The sequence below is a fragment of the Brachypodium distachyon genome, chromosome 3 (genome assembly GCF_000005505.3).
Source record: "Brachypodium distachyon strain Bd21 chromosome 3, Brachypodium_distachyon_v3.0, whole genome shotgun sequence".
Taxonomy (NCBI): domain Eukaryota; kingdom Viridiplantae; phylum Streptophyta; class Magnoliopsida; order Poales; family Poaceae; genus Brachypodium; species Brachypodium distachyon.
The window spans coordinates 21,395,448-21,408,220 of record NC_016133.3 but is presented as its reverse complement, the minus strand read 5'-3'; the positions used below and the strand labels follow the sequence as shown (position 1 = coordinate 21,408,220).

General features: G+C 42.0%; 1 protein-coding gene across 3 annotated transcripts; it reads right to left on the bottom strand.

Annotated features, from left to right (window-relative positions):
• Positions 1-5,246: 5,246 nt before the first annotated feature.
• Positions 5,247-12,567, bottom strand: LOC100832475 (KH domain-containing protein At5g56140). Of its 3 annotated transcripts, XR_731468.3 has the most exons (8): positions 12,338-12,561; positions 10,080-10,165; positions 8,631-8,776; positions 7,516-7,635; positions 7,319-7,435; positions 6,245-6,388; positions 5,784-6,128; positions 5,247-5,682 (listed from the first exon to the last, which is right to left on the bottom strand). XR_731468.3 is itself a non-coding variant. In XM_003573740.4 (7 exons), the coding sequence occupies exons 1-7, from the start codon at positions 12,424-12,426 to the stop codon at positions 5,979-5,981; spliced, it is 852 nt and encodes a 283-aa protein (XP_003573788.1). In that variant the 5' UTR covers positions 12,427-12,561; the 3' UTR covers positions 5,704-5,978. The 3 variants fall into 3 exon arrangements, 2 of the variants coding, with proteins under 2 accessions (XP_003573788.1, XP_010234630.1); XM_003573740.4 differs by lacking the exon at positions 5,247-5,682 and having other exon boundaries at positions 5,704-6,128; XM_010236328.2 differs by lacking the exons at positions 5,247-5,682; positions 5,784-6,128 and adding an exon at positions 7,040-7,219 and having other exon boundaries at positions 6,239-6,388; positions 12,338-12,567.
• Between the last annotated feature and the right edge of the window lie 206 nt (positions 12,568-12,773).

The window sequence follows — 12,773 nt, the reverse complement described above, 5'->3', positions numbered from 1 at the left end:
GCGGGGAGGCCACATATAGGAAATTTCATGGGAAGTCTGCAGGATTGACATTGCTGTGGAAGCTTAGACCAGCAGAACAACCGAGACACACGTCTGGCAAGTGGCAAGATTATGAGATAAAAATGAAGCAAGAGTGTGGCAACACAACGCCGTCCTTGACGCGTTTAAGAAAGTTGGCGTGCGGCAAACATACAGCCAAATTTACGATGCCACGTGGAGGAACATATAAAGGAAAGACAACGACTTGAGAAGAAAAAGAGAGGCTGGAAACTGCATGGAGTAACTTGGCGGTCAATGTGGGATGCGCACTCATCTTGACACGGCCAAAGTAAAACCTACGGCAGAGCAAAACTCCTTTTCCTCTTTTCGGAAAAAAGAACACGTCGAAACTATCTCCACTGTCCAGCACTGGTATATTAGGTCCAACGAGTCGCCGTCGCATCAAGGCTGAAACGGAGCGGAAATACCTCCGTCCTGAAATAAGTGTTGCAATTTCTTTTCAAAATGAATGGATCAACACACTACATGAAATTGTGACCATTACTTTGAGACGAAAGGAATATTATATTTATTTCTATGTTTTATTTCAGGAAAGTAGAGATGGAAACGGAAATCTCAAAAATGAATACGGAAGTAGATTATGCCACGAACCGATATGGGGCAAATATGGACATGATATAAAAGTGAATGTTTTATTTCCGGGGAAGAAAATGCATGTTTGTCAGAACACAAAAAAAGAGAAGAGGGTAGAGCGTCGTATCGTATGGGCGGGAGGACGGTGGCAGACAAAGAATACTAATGCTTTCTCGCCAGTGAAAATGCGTGGTCGTTGACAGTGGGTGCAACGGCGCCGCGGAACATGAAAGATGTAGGATCCGTTGATGGGGGTTTACTTTCTAGTTGACGTGGATGGACTTTTGGGTTGGCTAAACTAGATTGAACTATAAATGAAAATTCTGAAAATATGGATACCAAGTTCAGTTTCCGCAAGTGCTTCAGAAAACAGAATTCCTCCTCCGTTTCTGTTTCACAAAATCATGTTTGTATTTTCATGTTTTCACTTGTTTTCATTTTTCCTCTTCAAGAAACAATTTTTTTCTTTTCGGAAAGAAGGACATTTCCCCGGCCTCTGCATGCACCGATCGATGCGCGTAGCCATAATATTATGGAAATCGCATATGGAGAACAAATCTCAGTTATTACAACTCAAAATTGGCAACGAGCTAGGAAACCCTCCTAGCCTATCGCCCTCGAGCCACATGAGAACAAAGAGACCATCCTATGCCGCTTTCCCAACATGTCTTCATTGTCATACATCATAGCAGCAACAATGGTGATAGTAACATGCGGCATGACCATATCAGATGTGCCTCATTATCAGAAGCATCGTCAACAACAGATCCGCCTCAACACAAGTCGCTAATTGCAGTGCCATGACCTCTATGCCCGACCGCTGCAAACATCACCACCTCAACAGGCGTCTGGGACCGACTTGTAGCGGCTCCTCACCGGATAGACCGCTGCACCGCCCTCTCCTCCAACCGGATCCAAGCCGCATCTGCTCTTTCAGATAGATGAAACCTCAAGGGGACTGTCCTTGCCTACATGAGCCACCGGAGTCCCATACACCTGACAACGGCAACTCCGGCGCATCTTCCAATGGCGGCACCCTGCCCCAATCTCCGATGACGGTGGCAGCGGCCGCCTCTTCTCTGTCCCCGGCTAAGCAAGTCAGTGGCCTAGGGCGGCTCGTTTTCAGCCCTACTCATATCACATCTTCTGTACGTACACAGGTATGGTTGCTAACCAACCACTCATGTGGTAGCTAGTCATTGCACCCAGAAGCTTGGCCGTGATCATCTGGGCGCCATTATCATGATGGGATGGTGGCACATTTGGCTCGAGCGCAATCTCAGAGTTTTTCACTCCAAGCAGATATTTGTTGCTAATCTTTGTGAATTGTCTTTGGATGAGCTTCGATCCTGGCAGATGGCTGGATGTAAAGCAGTCGTCTCTTTTAGATAATTGATAGTATATGGTTTCATAGGATGTGCCCTCCGTAAAGGTGTTGTATTTCTTTCTCTCTTTGTTGGTTTCCTTTGTAAATTACATTTTTTTTTCTTAATATATGAAAGCAACGTTGTTGCGTTTCGTCTAAAAAATGTTAACTTCTCGCGTTTTATTTATTTACTTTTACTGCATTTGGCCATGGTGGCTGTGGGCATGTGGCAGCGGTTCTCAAGGACGGCCTGGGGCGGCTCCCGTGGTGATGTGCTTCGTGCAGGGACAGGGCAACCTCCCTTGGACATGCAGGTGATGTCCATCTCCATGGCCGGCAGCAACAGCTTCTCCAGTGATGGATGGTGCCATGGTGGCGAGGGCCGTGGATCTGGCTCTGGTCAGATCCATCGTCGATGTGGCTCACGGCCGGTCGGCGCCGTGTTGAGGGCCCAGTGAGGAGCCGTTGGAGCCCAATCTGCGTTCGGGCGGTTGTGTGCGTCTGCTTGCCGCGGCTCCAATGCATCAGGGTCTTGGTGACGGATGCTTGTTGCTGGACGCATGCAGGGAGGTGACGATGTCTGGCGTCGTGGCGATGTCGTGTCGATGGTAGGCTTGGCAAGGTCAATGCTTCGAGCCCTGTTCTGAAGATGGGTCGGTGAAAGACAGTGAGTGACGGCTTCTGGAGCATGTGCATACGGTGCGCGGTAAAATTTTGCTACACCGGTTCTGCCTCCAGTTTTGAATGATGTGCATTCGTCTGTGGTCAGGGTAGATGACTCTAATCATGGTCACCTCCTTCATTTTAAATGATGTGCGTTGGTGTGAGGTCGGGGCAGACGATCCCGATCGTGGTCCGCTCAGTAAGTTTGTATGTGTTGTCGACTGTTGTCGCTAGGAAGGTTTCTTTGAGTTGATTGATGTTTTCGCTTTGTCCGGTTTGTTGAATAATATAATGAAAAAGGATATGTGCACAGAGGCCGAAGGTTTCAATCTTCTTTTCGAAAGAAATAAAAAGTTTGAACATTATGTGAATCAAGTTGCATAAAAATTGATATCTATTTAAAATCTTCTGTTCAAATCATTGGTGCTTGTACATCACATAATTCATAATCCATCCATTCCAAAATATAGGGCCCATTATTATACATGCATATATAATGAAGTATATGGATTGTACAACTAAGAATTGTATTTACCCTACAAAATATTGCAAATACTTTTATGTCAAACTTAACGCACTGGAGGCATTAAAAATAAAATATGTACTCCCTCCATTTCTGAAATAAGTGACGTGGATTTGTATAAGAATCTATACAAATACATGTCACTTATTTCAGAACGAAGGAAGTAATATTTTTTTGAGAACCGAGGGTGTATACTGTTGAACTTGTCAGTCGACGATAGTTAAAACGTCTCCGTCTTACATTTCCAAACGCATGGCACCCTACGGAGTTTAAGAACAAAAATAACTTGGTCAATTACATGGCTTGCTTAAGCCGTAAGCACTCACAGGATCTAGCATGCTCTCCCACGAGATCTCGGTTTTCTTCTGCCGCTCGGTCAAGAAACGAAAGGACCAGAGGCATCAAAATGCCTTTCTGAAGAAAGAAACGAGAAAAATTGGACATGCACACACAGCTAAGATCAACCGGGAATTTCAGGACAGATCATCTCATTGGCGCCAGGAGCGATCCAACTGCTGACGACGACGACGTCTAAGCTGCTGAATTCTCACAGCTATTGTGAGATGAAATGTCACAGCCACTGTTCCAGATGTTACACAATACCCTCTGGTTCAAGATGTCATTTTAAACACCTATATGGTTCAACATGCTTCCCACTTTCCTGAAAAAAAGAAGTGCTCTTCCACAAGTATCTGATTGATTTCGTTCCAGCTGGATTCAAAAACTGATTTTCTCAATTCGTCACCGTTGTTTTCAATTTCATTGAGAAAAAGATAAAAAAGAAGGGTTTTTGAATCTTTCAATCCTAACCATCAGATCTCAAATAAACAAATCACATGAAAGGTATAACCTCTAATCACATAAACACATTTTATGAAACTGCCTACATGAGGTCTATGGGGCTTTCATAAAGTATGTACGTTTAGATGACAAATTAAAAAATTTATAGTACGGAGTATTATATTTCCTTCTGATCCATAATAAGTGTCTCGGTTTTTAAAAAAAATTGTATTAAATTTGTATTAAATCTGAGACACTTGTTATGAATCGGAGGGAGCAGTTTTTTTTGGACAAATTTACTATTATGATTTTCAAATATGCAATCTACTGTAATATGTTGGGCGACTGGCATATAAATTAAAAGCTTGACCTCAACTTAAACGACCATCACCGACTCATGTTTATTATATTACCTAAGATGCAGATTTTTTTTTAATGAGAAAAGCAAGAGCACTGCTATTGCATTAAGGAGAGAAGTAGTTTACAAGAAGGGTACAAAATAAGAACCAGGAAAAAAAAATCCAAATTACACCCTGTAACTAAGCTGTACATTAGCTAGGCTATCGGGCAAAAGCCTTCTAAAAAATGATCTGCCTCCGCCCGAATCAACCTAGACAGTGTTTGGCAATATGTGGACAATGGGAGTTTAAAAGGAGATTAGATGAGATTAGACACGAGTTTATGAGGAATTGGTTTAGGATAGATAAGATAAGTTATGAATAACGATAAGATCATCCCTACGAAACAATTTCCTCCTGATTCCCACCCCTCCCCTGTTATTAAAATTGCGGGAGTGGCCTCTCAACTCTCATACCCAATCTCTTTTAAACTCCCATTCCCTCTAACCAAACATATAAGAGTAAAATGAACCGTAGGTCCTAAAACTATTCGACGTGTGTCAAGTGAGTCCTAATTCTATCAAAGTGCATATTTGGACCCTTATTTTTTGTAAGTTGTTCACGCGTGGTTCTAATCGTGCCCGAGCGCGCTGCTGACCGGTCAGGTGGCAAGTTGACTGCTACGCTGACTAACTGTTGAGTCGCTGGAAATTGTAAATAGGCCTAACTGGAAATTGTAAATAGGCCTAACCTTTCCATTTTGCAATTTCAAGCGGGGTGGGGAGAATTGGGGAAAGGACCGCGGGATGAGTATGGAAAGGTTGGGCCTATTTGCACTTTTCATCGACCCCGCAGTTAGCCAGCGTGGCAGTCAACTTGCCACCTGGCTGGTTAGCAGTGACTCGGGCTCGATTAGGACCACAGGTGAACAACATACAAATAATTAGGATTCAAATATGCACTTCCATAGAATTAGGACTCACTTGACACACCCCGAATAGTTTTAGGACCTACAGTGCATTTACTCAACATATAATTTAGCATCACTTACCCCTTCAATTTCCTTTCCCTTTTCCTAATTCCCTCCAATCAAACGAGCTGAGAATACTTCTAGGCTGAAGGCATTTCTCTTCAAACATTCTGTGATTTCTCTGTTCCACAAAATGTATGAAGCCAAGGTAATCTCCTTTGCTGCTGGATTCTTACTTGAAGCCATTCTGATCTTGCTCTACCATTTCTGAATGTTCCCTTCTTTTGCTGCTTCCGAAATTCTTCCAGCCTGCGGCTGGCAAAGATGCCACACCCCCTTAGAAAAGGGACAGCAGTTTAGATGCAGATAAAGAAGCCAAATCCTGAGTTTCCTGGGCATGTTCCTTCTCCTAGGAGTGCAACAAATCCGATACAAAAATATCAATGTCACATCTAGAATAAGCTTGCTGATAATTTATGTGTTAAGGCCACACAAAAATTACGTTAGTACCATTCTGCCAATCATTTCCTTCTTTCATACAGAAGCATTGCACTTCCAAACGACCAACGCTTTGAGCTACACAAGTCTACCAAAATGGAGCACATTCTTCTTCCTAGATTAGAGCTAGTAAAGTAACATTCCTTTTGCAGGTGCAAACCCATTCTCATAAAGATGGTGAACCAAGACAACCAAGTGCCCATGTTCCTAATTAACCCTCTTGGCCCTCTTCATGCCCAAGTCGCCGCGGAATGGGGAAACCGATCCGGAATTCTGTGAGCCATCATCTATGAGGGTGCCATTGATCATAGCAAGCTCGCGAAGCTGCTGCGTCTTGAAGAATTCCATTGTTTCATCCTGGCAACAGTTCGCAATATACAAGTGAGTCATCCTGAGAACAGCGCATGTCCACCACATGGTCGAAAGTAACATGAAACTTTCTTTTAACATGAAGTGAGGCAATGGTATCATACCACCGGTTTCAGCATATCGTCGAGAATTTCTTGGGTCTGCATAAGACGGGCATCGATGATTTCAGCTGGCAGCTCAGCTTTGATCACGAGGTGGAGAGGCTCATCAAGGTGTTCATATCCTGGTCTCCCTCTCATAAAGTTTTCCTGCAAGGTTTGAGATTGATAACCTGACGACTGTTGTTTCAACATCAAACAGTAGTGTAACAATAAATAGCCAGACAAGATACCAAAGGAGGCCCTATTTTAATGCATAAGTTCGGTGAAGAATCCTTGCAAGAAATATAACCAAAATGATAATATCCTACAAGTCCACACGTCGCACAATTTTATGATTAAAGTTTGCTTATGCATGCAGATCTATAGCTTGTTCCAGGCAAAACTCTATCAAGTTCATGATATCAGGCATCAATTATCTCATAGCTTCCCTAAAGTAAGGTGTATAATTCTTTTTGCCAAAACCAATGTGAAAAACTGTTTCTTGCTTTGCTCCTATTAAATCTCCCACAACGCTTGATTCAATGCCACAGTAATCAAGCAGACACTGCATGACCGCACGGCCTCTGCATGCAGCTCTTCGATCTCTGTACCAGCTCATCAGCTACTCGCAAGATTCAGCTGTGCACCCACGGTCACATTTGTACACACCACGTCCAGCCTCTTCTTTTCAGAATTGCAGGAGAAATTTTCTTATGGAGGGAGTACTATTTAATCATACATCAAACAACCTAAGGGCAATTGCACCAAAGCACATCTTAACAGATAAAGCAAGAGACCATGAAGGCATGTAAACACCACCTAATAGCAGTAGTGTTAAAATCAGCACAAAGATTATGTCTCAACCAGAAGATGAGAAAAACTGAGACCAGCCAGCAACACATAGGTATAAGATACAACTCCTAAGGCCGAGGAGTTATTCAAGCTCTCAGCGCTCCACGAGTGCACGACCGCGGTTTCACTTTGATTTGGGTGGGGTTTCTGCCGATTAATACATCATAGTACAAGAAAACACTTGATTTAATAGGATGGGACAAATAGATACACAGGAAAACAGACACGACAAGTTGCAAACATTACCCGAGCAGGATCCTTTATGCTACCACGGCCTCGGATTAGGACACGACAGCTGGTGGCTGCCTCAACTCGTTTAAGAGAATTTCCCCTTGGACCAAGCAGTCGACCAACGATGTTGAACTGTAAAGCCCATATTTCAATCAGAAAAAGATCAGCTGAAATGACTGAAAGGGGAAAGAATGATTGTATCAGCATCTTACATTAGGATAGTTATTCGTAGGAATATCCATTCTCATCATTTTCTTCACAATGAAACCTGAGGAGTTCCCTTGTGCATTGAGCCCATTTTCAGATGGTGGGGAATCAAATATGCCTAACCTCTGCAACATAAAACAAATATGGCCCAAGAATAAACTGGTTGAAGCAAAACCATTTAATAACCTTGTTATCACCAATTGCATTACTAGATTCTAACTAAATTCGATGTAAATTCACCAGGTGCAACATTCAGTATAATTTTTGCTGTCAAGTTGCAATCAAATCCGAGACAAAACTGTACTTGAATTACATATAGGCTTTAACTTCTTTTTTTGCCATGGTCCCTTGAAGCATATTTGTATTAAGGACTATACCACATTATGCTACAGCGTGAAACAAATTTTCAGAGAATCTCCCATGGAATGTTACCTGATCAGCATCATCTTAGTTAAATTAAGCCCGCCAGTACAGCCTCATGACCCACCCGTCCCCAAAAGAAACAGATCTAAAACTAATTGATCAAAGCTTGGAATTGAGGTTATAAAGGGCCAAATTGTCAAGTACCAGTAGGTATTCCTCTAACCCTAAGAGTCCATTTGGTTGGAGGGATGAGGGTGAATTGGATATAGCGATCCACCTTTTTACCTTATCCCTGTGTTTGGTTGGAAGCATAGGGCAAAGTTAACTTTGGGAAATACTCCTCTAATATGCTGGAAGGAGCGAGACAGTTATTTTGGCCAGACAACAGCAACACCCTTGAGTAATTGAAATCATCAGTGATCATTAGTAATAATTAGCAATTGTTTGTTACCCTTGAGTAAGTCCCAAAATAACAGACAGATATGTATTTGTGAGGTTAATCAATCAACAAATCTAAAGCATTTGACTTAGGTGAGGGAACGAGGATTAATTTCTGCAACACAAAATAATTTTAATCATGTCCATCTATTCACAAACTCATATGGCCAGACAAACTAAGAAAAGTTACACCGTATTGACTACTGTGAGATGTAGACAAGAAGTCAAAAGCAGACAAATCAAACTGTTCATCAAGATATTTATTGTAATTTTCCTAAGAACAAACAGCGATAGCTATGTCATTGGTTAGTACTCATACTTCTGACGAAAATCGTGGCGCCCAACCATTCACGTCAGCTGGCCTTCCATTTGAGAATGCTCCTCCATTTAAAAGGGGGCTACCATGTTGAAACCCAGGTTGATCTAAGACATGAATCCCCAAGAGTGCAGACACATGCAATATTTCTGCTCAAATTTGAATAGAAATGAAAGCATGTACAAAATAAGTTAGCATCATAATTTCAAGACAGATTAGTCAGAAGTCCATGGACAGAACATCGACTTAAATATATGTGTGCATTGTGCATCGACAGCATTTTTTAAGTTTACTTCAGTACTTGACCTCATGAAATCACGATTATCACATAAAGGTAGTCAGAGCATTGTTTGCCTGACACTAGCCATAGCATAAGATCAGGTCAAGATTAGCAGTAACTATTGGCAAACAAGCTATGTATTCGTCAAAAAATACCCAGTGTAGTGTCAGCTCCAGGTCTAGCCAGAAGGTTGGCGAAAAAGAAGTCAGCTCTAAGCACCCCAGGCTTTAACCTTACCAAATCAAGAACCGTTACGTTTATTCAGCAACATATTAACCCATATGGTATTCATTGGTATAGGATAAGAAACGTTATCACAACATATTATTAGGAACTGGTTAAATAATATAACCATACACCATGTTAGGGAGTCTTGTTATATGTTTGCACACATAGATATCTCTATACATCGTTAGCGCAGTTGGAAGCTTTTCTTTCACAATCGTGTAAAGTTGATTACAGCACATGCAAATGGATAACATTGAAGTAACAACAGAAACTTCAATCCACTGGGTAGAATAGTTACAATTTGAACCCTAGTCTTCAATAGACTGAGTAACTAATTAAGCAAAAAGCCTACAATCAGTTCGCAGTCAGAGCACAACGAAGCATACACTCAACACAATTTTGAAAAAAGTTTTCTTTCTGTATCTAACCATGACTTGAGAAGCTAGGTAATGCAAAGATATGCAAATGCAAATGGATAACATTGAAGTAACAACAGATATGCAAAGAACTCATATCATGAAACTTCAATCCACTGGGTAGAATAGTTACAATTTGAACCCTAGTCTTCAATAGACTGAGTAACTAATTAAGCAAAAAGCCTACAATCAGTTTGCAGTCAGAGCACACCGAAGCATACACTCAACACAATTTTGAAAAAAGTTTTCTTCCTGTATCTAACCATGACTTGAGAAGCTAGGTAAAGTATGTCTGGAGTGTGACTGTATCTTTTTTTTTGCGGGTAAGGAGTGTGACTGTATCATGAAAGATCAGAGAAACAGGAAACCAACAAAGGAACATCTTTGCATCTTAGTTAAGTAACCGACTTTTGCTTTGTGTAAGATAGGAGCACAACATAGACATAGTAAATTTTCACTTAAGAAAATAACTCTTCCTTTTGCAGGAAGACAAAAAGTCCTCAAGTGAACATGTGGTTAAGACATTACCTTGATTCAACAAGCGAGCTGTGCATGGGAGAACTGGCACAAAAGGCCCAATCTTTTGTCTCTCTGCTAGCAATTCTGTAATGTACCTACAAAGAAAACAACCAGAAACCAATGAGCACATACATATAACAATCCAAAGATATTTTTCTCATTTATATTGATAAATGGTACAGCTCCCCAAGAACTAAACCAACATATATCCAACGTGCCAATTCCTTCCGCCTTCAGCTTGTGCAGAAACGAGCTTTAGCTCAACTTCCTGCAGGAGCTCTGGTGGAAAAAAAACCCTGAGAAGTTTGAGTTTATTGTCTGTGTTGACTAGTGCCAAGTGTGTAACACCCCTAGAGTTATTTGTTTGCTGTTTGATTGATAATATCATGTGTTTATTTGTTTGCTCACGGCCTACATTCTACTACATACATGCATACACATACAACATAATTTTCTTTTACTAATATATACAAATAGTGCATATATGCATATGGCAGTACACAAACGAAGATACATTCTCAACAGGGGACGCGATGGAAGGTGCCAGCCAATGCTGGGATACACATACACAGAGCGGGTGGCCGGCAGCATAGGGTGGCATGAGGCAGCAGAGCGTGGTGGTAGGCAGCGGCACACAATTACCCTAGGGAGGGGTTGGGGTCAGGGCATCAAGGACTGAGGCACAGTGGCATTTTAGCTGTAAAAACATGGTAAATTTGGGGTAGTCCTGGATAGGTAATATGAGAACTGGGGAAGCTACTCCAAGGCAGCTTTTTTCCACAAATGGGAAATCAGAGCTGGACTGCCCAGAAAAGCAACTCAAGTTTCCAATTCTTTTTGGCTTCAGCTGCTAGGGACCTACAAGCTGATAAAGTGATAAGAACTGGCCCGAAATAACTTACTGCTTACCTCCAGCATTCAGTTATCATGTTTAGGTTTGGTAGTTGGTACTACCACGTTTATGTTTAGATCACACAGTCCAGCAACAAAACATACAACGGATTTCATCTTCAGTCATGAACGCAGTCACAAATTAGCAAAGAAGGACCTGGTCACAATTATTGGCGTAATGCAACAGTGAGACAACCACACCAAACCAGTTTATTAAATGGATTGGCAACAACTATCAATAGGCATATACATAGATAGGTAATTGGAAACAAACTTTCTTTGTCCAGCGAAGTTTGTTAAAAAATGGTGAAATTTCCTTAGAGTTAGCTTTGAAAGAATTAAATGGATTTACCCAATCTGATCAGTTGATTTGAATCCTAAAATTTATGATCAAACTTGCGCAGTGTAGTACCTAGTGGCCTCGGTTCATTGTTTTTTCAGTCCGCAATACGATTTAATTATGATCACAGTCCTTCAACAAAACATAAAACCGATTTCAACTACATTCACAAATCCACCAGAAAACTGGCAGGTCAAAATGGACTGAATACTCAGTCAATGGCACCAAAACCACACCAACCCTGTTATGTAAGTTACAAAAATGGTGGAAAACTCTCAAAACGGGGGAAAGCTGTGCACAAGGATCAATTCACTACTTAACAACCTACAAATGATAAGAAGTTAGTAATTCCCCGCAAAAGAAAACAGGAACCAGGCATTGCATTAGTTCATCAAAAGAACTTGTCTAAAACCAACAATTTTGTCCTCGTATCAACACGAAAACAACCACCAACGCCTCAATGAGCAGAAAAGCGTAAAAAATCATAAGATCCAAAAGAGCTGACAACCTCCTTTAGTTATGACAGTAGTTCAAGTCCAACCCGATTGCACAAAATTTTGCTGAAAACCTTCTCTCTCCTATACCTAAAACCAAATATAGGTAACCAAATTTGAGTAAGCTGGTGGAGATTCTCTTATAAACACATAAAGAGTACGCGTGACGGCGTGAGTCATGACAGTAGTTCAAGTCCAACCCGATTGCTACGGTTGAGCCACCATTCCCCATAAAGCTCCAGTCTTTATCAGAAAATAAAACGCGCTACTTGAATCGTGACCATATAGAAAGAAAAAAGATCTCTGGGGAGACCCATTTGGAAACGTGATCAGCAGCATCCTTCAGCAGAAAGAACACACTACAGTGTCAATTTCATCTTAGGTCTTAACTCTAACTAACAAACACATTATTTCTCGCAAAATCATTCTAAGATCCTATATTTTCGAGGTATCAGTCTACCGATTAGGCCCTAGCCTGCGGTACTAGACCCAAGAAATCTCCTAAATAAACAGAGGCGGAGAGGTGAGGGATCGGAAAGTACTGCTCATGCTCGTAGAGGGGAAGGTGAGGGGAGTGCGGGCCAGTGGATGGCGACGGTGAGCAGACCATGTAGCGGTCGCTGGATGGCATATCGGCCGGCGGCGATCACTGCGGCAGGGAGGTGGACTGGTGGAGGATCTAACCCGAGCAGACGACGAGTTGGGAGTCTTCTTTTTACCAGAAGGAAGGACTGCCAAAATGCCAACTCATTAAGGGGCTGTTTGGATGAACGCCAACGATGACCCTGCCAATTACTCTTTAATTCACGGTTACTTAACTTCGGAGAAATTACATGTTCGTACCACGGCCCGTGCTGCCAATTCCTTTCGTTTTTCTCCTCTTTTCTTTTTTCGCGTCTCACCCAGCCCGATGCCCGCATGCCACCTGCTCCTTCCCGCCCTGCGCGTCGCCGACGCCATGGGGTGCGGCGCTGCCGG